This window comes from Ixodes scapularis, unplaced genomic scaffold (genome assembly GCF_016920785.2).
Source record: "Ixodes scapularis isolate PalLabHiFi unplaced genomic scaffold, ASM1692078v2 PGA_scaffold5__190_contigs__length_132052651, whole genome shotgun sequence".
NCBI lineage: Eukaryota > Metazoa > Arthropoda > Arachnida > Ixodida > Ixodidae > Ixodes > Ixodes scapularis.
Window position 1 is genome coordinate 129,030,536 of NW_024609880.1, and position 20,290 is coordinate 129,050,825.

General features: G+C 45.1%; 1 protein-coding gene across 1 annotated transcript in view; it reads right to left on the bottom strand.

Moving 5' to 3' along the window:
* LOC8035393 (E3 ubiquitin-protein ligase ubr3) overlaps nucleotides 1-20,290 on the bottom strand; it is a 77,313-nt gene that overhangs the window by 20,684 nt on the left and 36,339 nt on the right. Inside the window, exons 20-28 of the mRNA XM_029990160.4 lie at nucleotides 19,628-19,965; nucleotides 17,775-17,863; nucleotides 11,125-11,274; nucleotides 9,759-9,901; nucleotides 8,648-8,758; nucleotides 6,930-7,127; nucleotides 6,453-6,583; nucleotides 2,921-2,997; nucleotides 1,552-1,660 (exon numbers count right to left, since the gene is read on the bottom strand). Coding sequence (XP_029846020.3) covers nucleotides 1,552-1,660; nucleotides 2,921-2,997; nucleotides 6,453-6,583; nucleotides 6,930-7,127; nucleotides 8,648-8,758; nucleotides 9,759-9,901; nucleotides 11,125-11,274; nucleotides 17,775-17,863; nucleotides 19,628-19,965 — 1,346 coding nt within the window. The remainder of the gene's footprint in view (nucleotides 1-1,551; nucleotides 1,661-2,920; nucleotides 2,998-6,452; nucleotides 6,584-6,929; nucleotides 7,128-8,647; nucleotides 8,759-9,758; nucleotides 9,902-11,124; nucleotides 11,275-17,774; nucleotides 17,864-19,627; nucleotides 19,966-20,290) is intronic.

Sequence of the window (20,290 nt, forward strand, 5' to 3'; positions counted from 1 at the left end):
CACATAGCTGGCAAGTTGCTAAGAAAGAGCAGTGAACCAGTCCCACATGCCAATTCAATGCTTGGAGAATTTCTGGCTCAAATGGTTACTGGAATTATTAGGGGCACAACTTACAACTTATGAGACTGACTGCACCAAAAGCTTTTGTTTGAGTAAGTGAATGTGTCAATCTTTTAGTTGTAGATGACCTTTCAAAGCTATACCCCTCCATAAAATACTATAAAAACCTAGCAGCAAATTGAAAAACAAATTGGCTTTCAAAGATTTAAGTTGTACAAACATTTAGAAGAGGATGCCCAGCTCAGGCTTCGCTAGAATACTTCGCAAGAATTGGTTACTGCAAGTTCAAATCTTGAACCTCTTTGTTCTAGCTTTAGCAAATCACCTGTAGATGAACACCATGAACACAAACATGGCTTTTTTTTCCATATTCAACAATAGGGCGAGACCGAGGGAAAAAGCAGTTTCGACATGGTTTGTTGAAACTTCACCAAATTGCTTGACCAACTAAAAGTTTAAAAGCCAAACCCCTTTGCTGCAGCTCTGGCAAACAGCTTTGCCGATCCAAACGAGTAAAATGACTTGAAGACACTGCATTCCCAAAAACATATTTTTTTAAAACTGTCTGAATAGGCCACCTATGTCCAAAAAGCATTAAACCTGAAAGAACAAAACAACAACAAGCAACCCTGACATATTTACATTGCAATATGCAATTTAAACGAAGCCATGGGTGCAGCGTACCGACCATCTTTCTCTCCACCACTTCTCTATGTTCCTGCTGCCAGCCAATGAGAAGCTCACAAAATGACTTTGATTTTGACGTCGCTGCGATGTTGATCTCCAAATAAAAGTGATTTCCGAGCTGGCAGATACAAGCGAATGATATTGCTCCACACCTAAAATAGGCGTAGCAGCCTATACGCATTGACTTTATTATTTTTTTTCTAGATGAGTTCATGTTTAGCCAGTTAAGAATGTTTTTGACAATGCAGTGCCTCTTTAACTCTTTAACCCTTTGACAGTCGCCTGTTCATCTGTACTATGCTTCGCTTTGTTGGGGCTATTTATAATTTTGAAATCATATGCTCCAAGCACGTGATATGCCCGAGATGGACGCTTTGCAGGGCGGCTGCTCTGGCTCTTCCGATTCAGACTTTTAAAGCTTTTTAGAATCGAATTCAGAGGATGAGAGCTTACCCCCCCCCCCCCGGGACGGAAAAGCTCTGGAAAGTACCTTTAATTTGAAAGTTGATACCATCAAAATGTCGCACAAGCAGACACGCTAAAGTGAAATCAAATAGAAGCAAGGCGACAACTTTTTTTACTTTAATGTGTCCATTTGATGCCTCTAAACCTGAACAGTTTTCAAGCACTGTGCACGCTCCCACTAGATAATTAACAAAAAAACCCGCGCATCGACCCTTTCTTTATGCTATTTCTTCGGAAATCCAATCACCAGAAAACATCTTTTGGAAAACAAAACAAAAAGACTTGACTGCAGAGGGTTCAAATGTCCCCAGGCTGAAAGGAGGAGCGAAAGGTGCAGACCTAGAAGGGTTGTCGTCGAGGCTCAGTCCCGTCAGGTGAGACCAGAGGCGCGTGTGGGGCATCTCGGTCAGCACTTTGGCGTGGAGGGACAGCACGTGGAACAGGGGCACTGAAACACAGGGGCACCCTGCAACTACGCTCCCACATTCCACTCAGAACCCACCAATCTCTGAAGTTAGCGCCCAATCATCCGAGTTCATTCATTCATCCAACTCAGAAACTACTTTCCAGTAACCAACGTCAAGCAATAGGGAATAACCAGATATATCATTCTTAAAGAGAGCTCACTCGTTACCGAACCCGATTCCTCAATTAATCGAGAAATCAATCTCAAACGTCAACACTCATTTGCAAGGTCGATCAATTATTTCATCCATCAAACCGAGGAATCAAGCACTAGACTTTTCTTAAGTATTATCTCTGTCTAAGCAATCATACATTAAAAGCATATTTGTACGGTCTAGTTTTGCATTAAGGGTCATTCCTAAGGAAATACAAATTATTCCAGGAAAAAATATAAAAATTTGACTTCTCTTAAAATATAAAAAAGCTGAGACTACTTTTTACATATACTGCCACAAAGAGCAGATCTGCAGCTGTTTTCTAAAATATAAAAAAGCGTAAAAAAATTGTAGGTTTGATAAAAAAAAAAAATTACAACATCTAAAGATAACTTCGGCTTTTCTAGGTGATAAACTGGGCAAGGAAACCATAAAGAGACAAATGCTTAGCCCTTTGAAGGTCGTCGCCGTACATGTATGGCGGTGATTACACATTTGAAAGTGCCCGACTAAACGCGAAACTGCGCACACCGTGGGAGGTGTATCAATTTATTGTGTCTTTGGTGAACTATAAAGTTTATATTTGCACATTGTTTTGCATTGCTGGGCTTTTTATGTTTTCAAATTAGTAGTTGCTCCGTGCATGTGATGCTCACTTAGCATACTGGCCCCTCTTCCGATTCAGACTTTCAATGCTTTTCGGAATTAAAGTTAGAAAATGGGAGCTCATCATCCGACGAAGAAGTTCTGTAAAGTACCTCTGTTTAGAAATCTGAAGCTGCTGGGATGTCGTGGAAGTGGATGCACCAAAAAGAAACTGAATGAAAAAAAGGTGAGAACTTTTCGCCTTCAAAATTTTCCTTTGATGCTTGTAAACTTCAACAGCCTGCAAGCACTGTACGTGCTCCCGCTAGATAATTAAAAAAAAAACCTGTGCATTGACCCTTTCTTTATACTATTCTTTTTCAAACAAAAGTGGACCACTGGGAAACATCTTTTGGGGAAAAAAACCGCAGCCGTCAAAGGGTTAAATAAGAAATGTCTGAAAAAACACCTATGACGACAGCAAGGAGAGTGGACCAACTCACCAAAACAGGACTTCTTGACAGCCTGGGGCGAGCAAAGCGTTCCTTTTCGATACACTATCTCGGCCTCCAAATTTGTTCTGCACAAAAAAGGGAGGGGGAACGGATTACTACACCTTTGCCAAAACCCTCCAAAATAAAAAAGGGGACAGAAAGAAAAAAAAAAAAAAAAATTGTGTTCATACAAAAAACTGTAAAAAATGGAATTGAGCTGGTGATTAACATCCACAATACTAAACCCAAGACAAGGACAAAATATAATATAATAAAATATAATCAAATATAACAATATGTGCCTCTCAGTGTCTTATTTTTCTCTTCTCACCTCTAAGGCATATCATAAACAAAAATGTTCAGCTTCGAAATTTTCCACTGTTGAATGAAGTCAGATGGTTGCTTTCGGCTCAAACAATGAGTGTCTCTCGAGCTCTGCTTACACTTTTCCGAAAAGCATGGACGGCGTCGTCACCTTGATGCTGACGCCACTTCGAAGCGCACCAAGACGAAGCGTGGGAAACCAGCTTCCAAACAAGACCAAGATGGCTTCAGTCGGGCCCTTCAACGCTTACCATTTTTTAATATTTAGAAACCAAATCGAGCATTCATATTTTAGGATAGTATACTGTGGACCATGAAGGCTTCGAAATTGTAATTTCTGAAAAATGACATTTTTAGATATTTTTTACTATCTTAAAGGGGTGATGCAATGTTTTTTCTACTTTGTGCAAATACCGCTTAGATTGAATCCCTGACGCTAATGACCTACGAAACACGCGCTTGTTTTTCACCACATGCAACAGAAGTTGCAGAAAAAATTAAAGAAAAACGAGCACCGTTCACCCCCTCAACCTGCAGCCAGAACAAGCAGCCATGTGATGTGGAACCGGTTATATGCTGCCAATGTCGATCATAGCCATGCGCTCGCATTGGCAAAGCACAATACATGCGCTGAGTCCCAGACATTGTTATGGTTCGGCAATTGTCGTCATTGCAGCGATTGGACACGGGCCACTACCTGAATGCTTCTCGAGCTATCGATTAACCCGAGCCCAAATCGAGTGCTCACGCTATGCTCAGGTCCAATCTACGAGCCGCGTTCGAATACCACCACTGGGGGATACTGGGACCCCCAGTTAAGTCATCAAGTTTTGCGAAAGAGAGATTGAAAGAAAACGCTCGGTTTTGTTAATGAAATTCCACCGCAACAGAGGAGTTTCTTGGTCGGTGGCGTTGAGTGTGAGTATACTTGGGTCCCGCTAGTGCCTGTAAGCTCGCGTAAAGTGAAAATCATTCCAAACGAATATCGTTGCACGGCCCCTTTAAGACCCGTGTCCCCCCTTAAAGGACGGTCATAAACCATTTATAAAGAGATAGAGACTCCAGGCCACATCTTTTAATTCTCTTGTGCCTACTTACTTATGTGACTGAACAACGTTTGTAAGCATGTAGACAAACAAGCGGCGGAAGGCACTGCCCAGCTGGATGTTAAAGAATCACTAACACTTCCCAAAACTTTGTTAAAATTTTTTGCCAGGAGATTGAATATTGTGTCAGAAGACTACCCAATCAATGTTTCGCTAAGTTGTCACATATATTTTTTATAAAGTAAAAAAATGCAACTGCTCGAAAGCAAATACAAAACTGGACTGGGGAGGAAGAAGAAATGTAGAGAAGAGAGCTACCGGAAATCATGTGGCTACACCCGACCACATTTTCCTTCTTTTCTTCTCTTCATTTTTCTGGCCGTGCAAAGCAGAGGAAAAATGTGCATGTCACATGACAAACGCAAAAGTCCAGCATTTCATGCTCAACATTTGCACATTTTCAAGCTTTCTTATCTTTTGTGTTCATAAGGCGAGCAATGTCTTCAGTCAGGAAAATGGGCGACAACTCGACGACGTCTTCTAGGCGAATCATCTTGGTGGTCGGGCGTGTGGTACGGCATAAATCCTATTTGTTTTGATCGATAAACAATTTCTTTTTCAAAGCTAGACAGATTCACTGATAGTGCAAACAACTGTTCTGAAGTAGAGGTCTTACGCCCAACGTCTGCCGCCATCGCTTAGTCCACTTTGTTCAGTCGTCCAGCCTGCGACTTCCACGATACAACACCAAGTTGGGAATTACGCAGAGAATGCACACAGTGCTACAAACTCTCTGTGCAACGTTTTTTTTTTTCAATCAACATATTTGCAGGTTTTTAGAAGCCACGAAAAATGAATACCATATTTTTTTCTATGTTTAATACTGATTGTGTGCCCTCGATGACCCATGACTTTGATTATATTTGGTGAGTGTGTCTAAACCATAGAGAACGCCACATGACCACGCAGAAGAGAGTGAGCGTGACTGAAAACAGTCAGTTCACGATCAACAGTTTTCGGGAGGAAAGAAAACAAATTTCAAGCCACAAATTGCGTTCTGGGTAGTTGGGCTCTCGAATGACTTGTACAAATAAAAACCTTGGCAAGCATAAATACCCTGTAAAAGTCCCTTAAAGGGTGGAAAAGTAGACCGATGTAGGCTGGATATATTCCAAATCAGTGTTTCTATGCAGGTGCACATAGATGCAGTTAAAACTGCCCTTTAGTTTCCTACTTTTTGTTCACTTTTACCCTGGTCACTTCACTTCATCACCACAAGGTCATGTGACAGGTTGTCATTGGCTTCCTAGACACCACAGTACTCCCGTCACCTCAATATGCTTTCTGTAGTTGTCACCAGCTTCAGCAGCTCTGCGTCTCAAGGAAACTTACGACAGACAGTAATGGCGGCTCCATCCTGAAGTGCACAGAGGGCTACATTCCTAGATCAACTCAGTTACGCAACAGCCCATAGATGCCGCTTCCATGAGCAGTGCCTCCCTCCTTCCCCCAAGGTCCACCTCCCGTCGTTTAACGTGCCACCGTTTCTTGGGGGGACGACTGCTACGGAAACTACAGTTGCACATGTTCTGAAGCACAGCGTTTAGATGGTGCTTCACCGTAGCGTCTCCGAAGAATAGTTTAAACGCAACCTCAAGGTGGCGCTCCAAATGAAGGGTAGTGGGCCTGAGGGGTAGAGGGGGGTACTTCCCTCAGTGGGAGTTTCATAACTGAGTTTATCTGATAAAGTTGACCGAGGGTTTCAATGGACTGCAGTCTGCCCTGTTTAGTGATTCTAGAAAGGGCAGTGTCCACTGGATCTGTTGCAAACATAGCAAGAAACCGTGCGCAAAGGATGCAATTAATTATGGGAACACCCTCGCTCCAGCAGCATTTAAAACATAACATCAAAAAGACTCGGAGAGGGTAGCGCAGTAGCCTGCCTGCCCTTGCCCGCTTCCCTTGTCATCTACAAGGTCACCTCCGTCGTCTGCTGCAGCTAGAATTATACAGGCAGTTCCCAGCATTCCTTTTGGTTCTATGGTTGGAGCTGCATGCTTTGCCAAAGGCCTATTTTGAACAACAGATGCTGCAACATTTAGTACTAGTACTAATATTAACAACGGCGCAAAAGCCGCGGCCCAAGACGGAAGGGAGGGGAGCTCGCGCACCTGGCAACGGAGCAGACGAAGAGCACGAGGCTGTAGGTGCTGTGTTGTGAGGAGAGGGAACGGTACTGGCCAAAGGTGGTGTTGGTCAGGTCCTCCATGAACGAGGCCATCGGCTTCAGGATAGTCTGCACCTGGGACAGTACCATACGCATCGGGACAGATACATACACTGGCAGACGAATGCAAAGGCAGATAAGCACATGCACAAGTGCATAAGTGGAGCAACAAACAGTTGAACAGATGCAGGAACAGATGGATTGTACATTGCAAACATAGACAAATGGAACTTTAGAATCGGATAACGGCGAGCTCTGAAACTCTCGCACCTGGTCTCGCACCATCAGTGCTAAGTTTGGGCGGAGAACAGGTGTTCGGTGATGAGTAGCTATTTTTGCGGTTAAAACAACTGCTGGAAAGATTTCCCAGACATCCAATAGATGGTTCATAAGCAGTGGATAGTGCTGGGAAGGCGCTTACTGGGGTGGGCACCTGCCCCAGGAGGGTGAGGAGGTCGTGGGCAAGGGTGCGCAGGGGGGGGCACCCCCTCCGGGCCAGGGCCAGGGCCTGCTCCTCGGGGTGCAGGGGCAGCACCGAGTTGGCCAGCTGCCGGCACAGGGGGCACCAGTACTCCCCTCGCTCCACGGCCACCGTCTGCAGCCGCTGGCTCTGCTGGCTCTGCACGGGGAATGACACCCTCTCTCTCTACTCGCCTTAATTCACGAGCTTTATTAAGGCCAAAGCCTTATAGGTCTCATCATTCAGTCAACTGTCAAAGTCCTTGAGCGAAAACACGTCGGCGATATGAAAGGCACCAAAACGAGTGGTACCAAAACGAGTGGTACCAATGAAACGGCGCCAAAAGTGCGTCACCACAGAGCGCGCTGTGTTCAAAGGTTTGCTATCACGTTTACATGATCACAAAGGCGAATTAGAGGCAATGAAATTAAGAAGGATGACAAAGCAAATTAAGAGGAATCAAAGTGAATTGAGTAAATCACGTGTCTGTCTTTAACGCATCGGCGCTTTCGCCTTTAAGTCGTCTTAGGGGTAACATAAGAGTCCCTGTGAATTTCTAAGTTATTTATTTATTCAAAACACCTCAAAAGCCATTTGGCATTGCATGACCGTACAGCTCGATAAAAGAAATGAAGAAAACGGAAATGATATTAGTACATATTAACCAGACATGGAAGAGCACACACTATGGAACATATTGACATAAAAAGATATATTAATAGGATTCAAGCTTTTAATACGAGTAAATATAACGCAAGCACAGAGACACAGAATATATTAACTCTCAGATACCTCATAACACAACCTAAAACATTTTGTTTACTAAAACGCACAATTGTAATTATGTAGGTAATGAAGACGGTTCCTAATTCCGAATGCAATGTTCTGGATTTAAAACAGAAATAATGTCCCAAAGGGAGAAGCAAAAGGGAGAGATGCATATGCAGGGAAGGGTTACCACTATCCTCCCTGGCAGTATAATGTGCCAAGTGGTGAAGTACAGTCCCGGCGAGCAAACCAGAGCGTTGGAGCAAGGCACCTGACAATGTGCCGTCGGGATCCATTCCTGACACGGAGGCCTCCCACGTAACGTTAGCCCTTTGCCAAGTTATGTTGAAACGGAGCATAGCACTTGGGGGGAAAGATAAACACAGGGGCAAGGGCAGACACATGCAACCAAACTCTGGGCCAGAAAAGGGTAGTACTTTCTGGCACAAAGTCGTTCTCAGCCCTACGTTTACTACTCACTCTTAAGCTGCAAGAAGAGACAAAAAAACTACCAAACAGATGCAGACAATATTTTAAAAAAGGTTGCCTAGAAAGCCACTTTTCAAGAAACATTCCTGAATAGCCAGGAGACTGGTGGAAGGTGTAGGTGTTTTTGTTTCATGTTGAATTTCATTACCTCTAAAATACATTTCGTGACACATTGTTTGGGAGGGTTTTACACTATCCATGCACTGGCAAAGTTTAATAAGCAAACAAATGGGCAAAGCTAATTAATTAATAAATGAGAAAGAATATGAATGCTTGAAAATACCGAGAGATACAGTCTGCTGAGCAGAAGTACGAAATAACTGAGGTCGCCGACATCCTCGTTAACGGGCAGTGCTACGTCGTTGGCGCGGTCACAACAGAACCGTGGCAATGCAAGGTCACAATCTTAAGCGGGGTCTCACCTTTTGTGACAGCATGTATGACTTGTGGCAGTCCACGTGGATGTAGTGACCGCAGGACTGGACGTGCACCCCTCCTTCCCAGCCAATGTTGACCGACTGGGACCACGAGTGCTGCCATTCCCATGTGCAAGACGTGGAAAGACGACAGGGTGAGACAAAGAACGGACCCAATAATGTCGCTGATAATACTGTGGACCCAATTATGTCACTCATAACTTTGGGACTGGAAGAAAAGTGCATGGCTCAGCAGAGGGTAGCTGAGTTGAGGTGTGCAAATATTTGAAACTTAAAATGATTTACCTCATAATGTTGGCTATTCAATTCAAATCGCAGAACACTTTTTTGTTTTGAAGTATTCTAGCTTTTTGAATAATCAAAAATGATAAATAAGGTCGTGGAAATGAAGCGTGCTAATAAAGTTACGGTGTTAGAGGAATATTCACAAATTTTTTAAATGTTTCTTCGCACAAATCTACATTTCACCCTCGTCATCTAATTAGAGACATAGCAGATTTAATGTTCAACCATAGATATTTGTGCCCAGAACTTCTATCCCCACACCCATGCACCGGGCAATAAATGCCGGGTGCGTGTGACTGCAGACTGCCGACGATCTCGCGCTGCTAACAGCATACACAGAGCCACTATAATGATCTAGAGGGAAAGGTCCCACGCATTTCGGCCACTTCGAAATGACGTGGCATAGACGCGGACATCGGTGGTCCCATTGGGACCATATTACAGACGACGCTTGGTATAGTACAAAAAGAAGCAGGAAAACATTACTCGCCAAGACTGTATCTAGTCTCTTTCTAGCTTTCTTTGCAGGAAAACACTGGTGTCACAGATTGTATAAAAATAAATAACGTTGACAAGCACTTGAAGAGCTTCAACTAGTAGGGGCAAAACGAACATGCGTAATCTATTGTCTGCTTTCTTTCTCCGCTTCTCCGTCACTCTTTTCCTCGCTCTCCTCTCGGGACCAGCGATGTCAGTGCTTTTGATTTGTCGTGTCCTGCTCCCCTCTTTACACCCCTAGCTAGAAGTTGACCCAAACTCGGGTCTCTTGGCAAGGACACTCTGGAGGAGTGCAAAGTGGCTGCGTGCTCACGTCGTCGAAGTGCCGGGCAAGGCCGTCGAAGCGCAGTTTCATGTGGGCGGCGCGGCTGGAGTCCTCGAGCAGCAGGAGACGCTCCTCGTCCGTGCAGGGGAGCTTGCGGGCCTCTTCCTCCGCCTCCTGGGCGTGGCCCAGCACTGGGGGGAGGAGCCACGTTCCAAAACCGGGCTCCACACAGGCACACAACAAAGCCTACTTTCTAGACTCCATCCACTGGACCGGAGTAACCGAGCAGTGGGAAAGACTGTAGACTTCTCTAAGAGGATTTCTTTCAATTTCATTTCATTCGTTTATTGCTCCCTTAAATCGCCCACAGGAGGCTTTGCTCAAGGGTGTACGAAATATAAAATTACAAGTTAACTAACACAAAAAAAAAAGCTAGAACAGTTGTTAGGTTGTTACATTTCAAACGTGGCAATGAGTAATAAGGTAGTGAACTGGGCCAGTTGGTTGACGTTATACATGATGGGAGAAACAGCTAAAAAAAACACGGACTACGAAGAAGAACAAACACGACAAGACAATGCTGTACTAAAAAAAAAATGCATTACAAAGAACAAACACATCACAACAACGGATTGTCCTGTTGTGTTTGTTGCTCTTCTCCACAGTCTGTGTTTTCTGAGCTGTTTTCCCCATCATGTATAGTACCATTGAGAGCAATTCAAAAGGGAAAAAATTGAAAGACGTTAGCTCTAGAAAGTGAGGAGGAGTTTGCACGAGTTGTCTGTGGGCAAGAAAATGTAGCTGGCAGCTCAACAATATACGTATATCTTTCTTCAATGTCACCCCCGTCACTGTTCTCCGCACATACCCAAACTAATCTCTGTGTCATTACCTTCCGACCGTGGCGATAGTCACATTGTCTTTTACCATGTATTCATTTATGGCGTTGTTACTGTTTTATGCTCTCGTGTCATGTACCCCCCTTATGCAATTCCCCCTAAGAAGGGCCCTTAAAAGAAATTAAATAAAGGATAGAGTGGACAAGCGACACACTTTGAGGCAATTAACATTTGCTTTTAATTTGCGTTTAACGTAATGAATGAACCTGACTGCAAAGATACAGGACGTGAAATGCGTCCACGGCCAATGTATTTACCCGCCGTCCTTTTGCATCCTCAGTTTCTGCCCGTCACAACTGCGTAACGCCACTCAGCAGGGCGCACGAATATAGACCAACCGTCGGGACCGCAATGACCTGTAGCATTTACCGGCGGCTCCTCCGACATATTTTGTTGCCGTATTGGGGACGTTACGGTACGTGGGCGGTGTGGCACGCCCGACATGCCGGTCTGAGACGCATGCAAGGCACCGCGGTGACGGTGTCCCGTGCGAGATGGGGAGGGGTGACACGCACCGCTGGTGGCCTGCAGGAGCACCACCATGCCTATGGGCCTGTCCTCGGTGGAGGAAGACGTCTGGCTGCAGATGATGCACTCATACTCTTTGGCCACCGTCACAATGGGGTTCCGCTCGTACTCGTCCGACGGGTCGCCTTCCTCGCCCTCTGCAATAGGCACTGTTTGTACCTCCCAACCTCCTAACGTACATGGCCAGCAACTTCTGCAGTTCTGTGCTACTGAAATCTGGAATACTTTATTATCTTCAGTCATAAATTCCCTTAACTTTAACAGAGCGCCAAGAGCGAAGCGTCTTTGGAAGTGGACCAGACCTCTTTCCCTCTAACGTAAGAGGGAAAGTAGACATCATCATTTATTTTCCTTGAGGGCCCGTGGGGCATTATACAAGGGGGTGGCAATAGAACAAAAACAAGTAGAACAGTAAACACAATTATAACACTGTAAGCTAGCTAGGTAGGTTAGATAAAGAGAGGGTAATGGCTTCAACAAATTTAGTAGTATCATTAATAGAAACGATGTTATGAGGTAGTGAATTCCAAACCTCGACGGCCAATGGTAGTGTGGAAGTCTGGTGAGAAACAGTTGATGATCGAATTGGACGTAATTTACATAGGTGATCTAGACGCGGGAAAATACGATGGGGAGGTGATAGCAGTGATTCTTTGAGGTGGCTATTGTGATAAAAAATTCGATAGAGGAGAGAAAGGCGTGATACTCGGCGGCGAAGGGAAAGTGAATGAAGGTTAGCTGATTGGCGTAATCCTGATACGCTGGTATATGGTGAGTAGTTGTTATAAATAAAACGAAGGGCTCTGTTTTGGACGGATTCTAGATTATTTGCAAGGTAGGACTGCCATGGGGACCATATAGATGAGGCGTATTCTAATTTCGATCTTATAAGAGTAGTATACGCTAGTCGTTTTATGGAGGGTGTAGCAAGTTTAAGATTACGGCGCAAGTATCCGAGAGAACGGTTAGTATCAGAAATAACAGAAGTTATGTGAGTAGTCCATGATAGGTTAGAGGAGAGACGAACACCCAGGTACTTATAAGATGAGCATGCTATTACTTGAGTGTTAGAGAGGTAATACGAAAATGGTGTGGCACACGAACTGCAGGAAAATGATAGGGATCTACATTTATTGAAGTTTAATGTCATCTGCCATTTTTCACACCAATGGATTACAGACTCTAGGTCTTCCTGGAGAGCATGATGATCATGGTATGAAAGAATGGGTCGGTAAATGACACAATCGTCGGCGAACAGGCGCACAGAAGAAGCGATATTAAGGTGGAGATCAATAATATGGATTAGGAACAGAAGGGGGCCCAGTACGGTTCCCTGGGGGACACCTGACGTTACGGTAGAGGTGGGAGATTTTACGTTGTTAACGGAGGAATATTGCTTACGGTTAATTAGGAATTCAGAAATCCACTTAACAACAGAGGGATGAATATTAATATCGTTAAGCTTTGTTAAAAGACGTTGGTGGGGTACTTTATCGAATGCTTTGGAGAAGTCAATGAAAATGGCGTCAGTCTGAATATTTGAATCAAAGCTTGAGTAGATATCAGTAAGGAAGGCGGTTAGCTGGGTTTCACAAGAGTAAGATTTACGAAATCCGTGCTGATGTTCAAAAAGAAGGTTATGAGAGTCAAGAAAGTTTATTATATTTGAGTAAAGTATATGCTCCATGAGCTTAGATGGAACACTGGTGAGAGAGATGGGACGGTAATTACTTATTAGTTGGCGATCACCAGTTTTGTGAACAGGTGTTACGTTAGCTATTTTCCAGTCACGTGGAACTATGGAAAGCGTGAGCGATTGTGAGAATATGTCACAGAGAAAAACAGAGGAAATGTGTTTAGTGTTTATTAATACCTTCGAATTAATTTGGTCGTCTCCAGAGCTCGAAGAAACCTTTAGGTTTTCTATTGCTTTCAATACACCTGCGTGGTCAATTATGATAGGATTCATCTGGGGGTGAGTTAATGGGCATGAGTCGGGAACGTTTAGCAAGTCTTCTTTAGTAAAGATTGATGTGAAGAAATTGTTAAGGTAAAGAGCGCTATCTTCGTCTGAAAGTGGGATGCCGTTGTCGTTTATGAACTGCAATGGAAGAGACAGAGCTGGGTTGACCACTTTCCAGAACTTCTTGGGTTTATTTGTTAAAATGTTGGGGAGGTCGTGAGTATAAAACTTAATTTTAGCATCAGCAATGGCGGTTTTGTATGTTCTAGCACACGCATGATATGCATCCCACGAGGCTGAATTGTTGACAGATTTCGATCGTTTATAAAGTCGCTTTTTCTTGTTAGCATGACTATGTACCGTTTTGTTATACCATGGGTGACAGTTATCTGATATGATGCGGGTCAATGGAATGAAGCGTTCAACTAAGTGGGATAGCTTATTTTTATAGAGCGTCCAATTTCCTTTGACGGTTCTTTCCTCGAGATTAACAGAGAATGATTGGTAAAAGTCTTCGAGGCATGAGTTGATAGACACATAGTCGGCCCTCGCATAGTCGCGAATGTATTTGCAATAATGTGATTTCCGAGGAACAGTGAGAGAGAGTGTTATGTCGATGACAAGATGGTCGCTGATTCCTGTTAAGTAGGTAACGTTGCTAAAAAGAGAAGGCTCCTGACTTAAGCACAAGTCGAGTATATTGCTGCAGCAGTCGGCAATTCTAGTAGGCTGTGTGTTAGGTTATAATCTAGGCAAAGATCTATAAATTCTTGAGAGGAAGTGCAAGTGGATGTGAAGGTAGACCAATTAATATTCGGGTAATTAAAATCCCCAAGAAGTACAACAGAAGCGTTAGGATATTGAGTAGCGAGTTCAGAAAGACACTTATTAAGCTCAAAGGTGAATTCCTTATTACTATCAGGTGGCCTATAACATACGCCCAGTACAACAGAGGGCGCCGTAGGGAGGTAAACCCATACGACTTCTAGTGTGGTAGAAAGTGGAATGAGCCGAGACGTGATTTGATTATTAATAGCCAAAAGTACGCCTCCCCCCTTTCTAGTAATTCTGTCGCACCTGTACACACGAAAGTTTGGATAAGAAGGAAACAATTCAGCATCTGATATGTCGGGATTCAACCACGTCTTAGTAAGAACAATAAAGTCGGCGTTGCATGTTTGAATCAAGGAATCCACATCATCTCTCTTTGGGATTAGGCTTCTAATGTTAGTAAACAAAATAGAATGAATAGAAGATATCTTATTGATAACGTGGGGTTTGGCAGTTTGATTGTGAGTGGGCAAACGCAAAGAACGCTGGCATTGCTACATACATTTTTCAATAACCAAGCCGATAGCGTCGTCGAACACAAAACACTTGCCATCTATGAACAGTTTATCGTGACGCAGCCGAAAAGGCGTTCCCTTTGGTCTGGCAAAATCAAGAAGACGACGTCGTGCGAGCCTTACAGAAAGTGGAAAATCTTCACTAATTGCAACGCGTGAGCCCTTAAGCTTGTGCGCAGAACCAAGAATGCCCTCTTTTTCTTTGAACGTAGAAAACTTGACAATGATGGGACGAATTTTCTGCTGATGGAATGCTCCTAAACGGTGAGCTCTTTCAATTCCGGAAGATAAAACTTTGATACCGAGTTTCTCGGAACACACGCTTGTGATCAAACCCTCAGATTGAGCCCAAGTTTCTTTGTCAGTGTCAGCGATTCCGAAAAATATTAGATTAGAACGGTGGGATCTGCCCTCCGCGTCGTCGCAGCGCGCTTTTAATTTAGACAGCTCGTTTAAAGCCTCCGTAAGGTGAGGTGCAGTAGATGTATCGCAATCACCCGTTTCTTTCCGGGAATTCAGTTCACTCGAGAGCTGGTCTACGCGTTCCTCAAGGGCCGAAACGGTCGCTTCGTACTGCTTTTGCTGCTCTGTAAGCTGAGTGACTTCCTGCTGAAGCGTAGAATGACTCGCCTGAAGTTTTGTAACAGTGTCTTTAAGATTATTGAATTCTTCTATTTGGGCTAGAGACATAGGGCCTGGGTCCCTTTCCACATCGCCGGAAAGCAGCAGCAAGACTCTTAAGAAACTCGATACAGGCTTTGCATGAAAACACAAAAACACATAACTGCCAAACAAACTGAGAAAAAAAGGGCACGGCGGAAACCGCTTTGCGGCATTACGAAAGCAGTCCAGTCCAGCCCAAACCAAAGATTTCTGCATGCACCAGGGCAACAATAAATGCTAAAATATTTAATACTAGAGTAATAACAACGCCATAGATATTCTTTATTTAAATGTATATTTGGCACACGAGCTGGAGACCTCCATTCTACCCTTAAAAAAACAGAAATTAAAAAAAAAAGTTTTTAAATGGGTTTTATTTGAGACACACATTTTTTTTTTGTGTAAATAGTTGCCCAGAAATTTTTTTTCTTAGCAATATTTACATTGTTAGATGTAATTTAGATGTGACCAGCCCTGCTCTAGGCCCCAACCATAACAAAAGGTGCTTAGCTCATATGTTGGAGAGATGATTGACATGTAAAATGTTTGTTGTAAAATTGTTTCTCCTTGCCGTTATTCTACCATATTTGCACGAACATAATGCGACCACGAATGTAACGCAAAAGCAGATTTTAATGCCCTAAAAAAAAAAAAGAAGAAAATATGATATCTATTACAGCGCGAGCCGAGGCCGCATAAAGTTACTGCACTCCGGGGAATAGCAGAAGTGAAAAGAAAATGGAAATCGAAGAAATATCAGTTTACGTTCTGACTGTCCTCATCCTCACTGCTCAGGCACTTCTCACTGTCTGTTTGCAATTCAGTTGGCGACTTTACAGATACGCAGCAGCACGGAGCCACTTGTCTGGTAGTTCTTATTTCTTCAACACGAGCTCCTCAGTTGCCCGGAAGCAAAGCAACACAAGTCCTGTCGTCTTTGTGTCTTTATTGTCCTCGTTTTGTTCGCAATTTTACCCTTTTAAATTTTAATCCTTCTGACAGTTATTTTAACACCCAGATGCAAACCTACAGCTGGAACTTCAATTTATTAATTTTTGTTTGTCATTTTTGGATCTCTTCCTTCCCGTTTCCGGACTCAAGCACTTCACCCAGTTCGTGCCAGTCTCTGATAACTGGCTCACCTTAAAGGCCAACAAACTGCCAGAAAGGAGGAAACTCTAACTCGATTTCTCCTTTCCATTAGAGAAAAAGGAATTCCTCCTTTCAGTAGAGAGTAGGTCAAAGCCTCGTCCCCGTGGGGAGAGTAGGAGAGAGGGAGGGGAGAAAGGGAAGCTGGAAACCGGTTTTCTTCCCGGCAGAAAACGATTCTGTAGGTCTGTCTTTGAGGACTTATTTTCTGTCATTTCTTTTTGTTTCTTTACTTAGAATGTCCTGGTTCTGTTGTTTCCTCAAACAAGTGAAGCTGTCTGCTTTGTGAGCACATATGCAGAGTTATGTTCCTCGCGTTTTAGTCATCTACACCTTAAAAAAACACTGAAATGAAAAAAAATATTAATAAATAAATAAAACATTAAAACAAAATGTTTTTAGCAATGCTTTTTATTGCTAGATGCAATTTAGGTGGAGGTTGCCTGCCCTATGAGCCGCCCAGGAATATAATTTTTGATGCTCCCTTTCTCAGCTCTCCCTCGTTGGAGAGATGATAGACGTCTGGATTGTTTGTTGTAAAATTGGATCTCGTTAATTCAAACTCGCCGATAATTCAAACTGACATGCAGGTCCCATCCTATGTGTTTCTAAGAAGGCAACTCCCAGTAATTCAAACTTTGCATTATTCAAACAAGTTTCAATCCCCTTCGGGTTCAAATTAACGAGATTCAACCGTATTGGACTGTGGCTAGAGCATGATGGAATGCTAGAACGCTGCTTTCATGGCTGCGTCTTGCGAGCCTTGCAGATGTTTGTAGATGGGGGCGGAATAGCAGACGGATGCAGGCGATAACAGACGCCAACACGCCGCTTTATGTCCGAGCCTTAGAACATTGCAGCCAACACTAGAAGGCGGTGGAATGGCAGATGGTGCTGGAGGCTGCCGCCCATCTCCTCGCATGACTAGTATCCGGTGTCAGACGCCAGACTAGACGCACTGGACGTGGACGTCGTGACATGGAGACACTTGGCTTGTGAGCATGCTCGACTGAGCAGCTAAGACAATGCAGTAGTAATGGGCAGGGCCACTGATCTGTGAGCAGGGCTTCAGGTGGGCCGTGGCCTCAACCTAAATTGCACCTAACGACATAAATTTTGCGAAAAGTACAAAAAGCATGTATGCTATTTCAACCCTCTAAAAGTCTTTTTTTTTTTTCATTTTAGTGTTTTTTTTAAATGGGTTACAGCAGATGCTACAAGCTATCTTCGCTAATCGAGCACTGCGAGAGCACTGCAGTGTTCTGTGCTGTGCTATGTCGAACCGATCGGTCACGTGGAGTGCTCTCGGAGCTGGCTTGGCTTCGACAGCTCGTAGTGTCTGCTGTTGCCGATTTTAACGTGAAATGGAGTACAGACTCTTAGGAGTGTTGGTGCATGCGCATGTAATTGAAGCAACTCTGATTCTGTTTCACGTAAAACTGAGGGCACTGGCACGCATACTCATAGCCCCAGCAGCGTCTCTCGCTTGTGCAGCTGAAAACTGAACCACACTCACCAATCTCCATGGCCTTCTTGAGGAACGAGCGTTGGCGGTTGGCAAACTCGGCCATCAGCTTCATCTGGCGCTCTTTCGCACGCCGTCTCCTGTGGGTCAAGAAAGCTCGATGCTACACCTCGCACACGGCCCGACAAGAAGTTGGAGCACGAAGGAAAAGCTAACTGTATTCCAGTTATGTTCCCAAATCCGGTAGTTCACAACTTCGAGGGGCCAAGCAGTGCAAGCAGATCAGCTTAAAATAGCATTGTCCTAAGAGACAGGTTTTAAGTGATGGAGAAATTTAATAAAATTTTAGCTATAGAGCTTGCAGCAGTGACAGAATAATACAATCAAACTTACCTATAAGGCCTCGTCCAGACATCTGCGTTGAGTGTGGCCAATCACGTTATGACCACTTCCGACCGCTTATGACCAGGTGGTTGCTACGGCAACCAAGGTCCGTGAAACACGTCAGAGTGGAACGCAAGTAGTCATAATGCAGTCGGGTACACTCGAGCGCAAATTTCTGAACCAGCCCTAACAAACCCGGGAATGAATAAATGTAGAATATAACGAAGTAATGTTTTTTTCACACTGCTGTTTCTATTCAAAGTGGAACTGTGGATTTAGCCCACTGCACAATCCACTTTCTTGAGAGAAAGGGGGAGGGGGGTGAAAAAGCTGCCTGTCTCTTAAGGACAGTAACCCCTCATTATAACGAAGTCAACGGGACAGCAAAAAAATTAGATATAAGAGGTAATTCGATAAAAGCAAAAACTCTGATCATATATTTATTCAATGAAACCTTGGCTAGGAACTTTCCTCTTGACCCGATTCCGACAGGAGTCGGGCTATGTCGGCCACGGGTGCCATGAGTAGTGTCCGAATGTTGATGATGCTCCCTGCTTATGTCTCCGCGCAGGTGCATAGGCACCGGAAACGGCGCTCTGCCAGCTCTGCGCGCTCTGCCCTCTGTCACCCGTTTACTCCGTTTTCCCAGTTTGCCGTTTGCCTCGGCGGAGAAGAAGGAGGGAATGCAAGGGTCTCCTTGCGCCTCCGTGTAGGCTCGCGCGCTTTCAGCACAGCAGCCTTCGTAATAAGCGTGGTCGGCAGCCAATACACTTCGAATAATCCAATTAAAAATGTGTGCATTTCGGTTGGGACCATGCTGAACCACGACAAAAACAATAACTTGAAAAGAGCGATTTCGTTATAACGAGGGATTACTGTATATTCAAAAGGCGCTCTACATGCACAGCAGTTGTAGGTCCCCTGTGATGGTGTCACTTTACGTTACGTCGCGTGACCATCAGGAAAGCATGCGATCACGTGACCTTATGTCAGCTGACTACGTGACACGACGTCGGGTCACACGGCATCACAATGTCACATGACACGTCACATTGTCACTTCATGGCGTTACATGACGTCACAGTGTCGGGCGATGACCAGGACGCTGACAACGTCACGCGATTTCCGTCTACTAAATCGGCACCTATAACAATAGCACTTAGAAGAGGCCTGCCAATGATGTCATCGTTTAAGGATCTCCGACACAGGCGGCAGACAAGCTGAAACTCGACGAGAGCGGCCACAAAGCGACGGACGCTTCCGTCTTGGCGGCACTGCCACTGCGTGCTAGCGTCGTGCTCGTTGTGAGACGCAGCAAGACGCACTGGTGGCAATGCCGACGCGAGCTAGGCGGCGCCTTTCCGGGGTTGGAAACGCGTATGCCTCGTCTTCTAGCTAATATTGCCTGTATACCCTTACACCGAGGCCACGTTGGACGGACGACCGTCGGAATGGTGCTAGGCCTAGCCCTATAAACGTTACGCGTTAAAAAGGAGAAAGAGCGAGACGAGCGTCCCCACCGCTCCTCTCGGTCGGAGGCCTCCCTGCCCGCATTGGGCGCCTCGTCCGCGACGGGGTCCTCCCTCTGGGGCCAGATGCGTCCCCGCTGCTCCTCCACGGGGCCCAGGCCCCCGTCCCCCGGCCGGGTCAGCCTGGCCAGCTGGTCCAGCAGAAGCCCCAGGTAGCGGGGCCCGTCCCCCACCCGCACCTCCTGCTCCTCCCGGGGGGGCCCGGGGTCGTCCAGGGACGGCGGCCGGTACGAGTTGGGACTGCCCGACAGCTTCGAGTGCAGCTTGAGCAGCAGCGACAGGATGCTCTCCTCCACGGCCACCAGGGGGCGACCGGAGGGGGGCAGCGCCTGCAGAGACGTGGCCGGAATCCTGAGGTGCGTTCGCGCGTTTGCCACCGCTTACGCCACAGCGCGACATCTCACGACCGGAGAGCACTAGAGGGCCCGTATTTCAGAGTTACTGCTCGGTTGGGGTCACATGGTTTATGTGTTGCGTTTGCGGTACGAGCTGCGAGGAGGAGTCGAAAGCGTTGGTCGACCGCGAGCGTCTCGTCCTTTCCGTCCGCTTTCCTCCTCGCCATCCGAAAACTCGTCCCGTAGAACTTGCGACAGATTAGGGCGGGAGGCATCCGCCATTAAACTGCAAACGCTCCCCATGGTTTAAGTTGCTCTC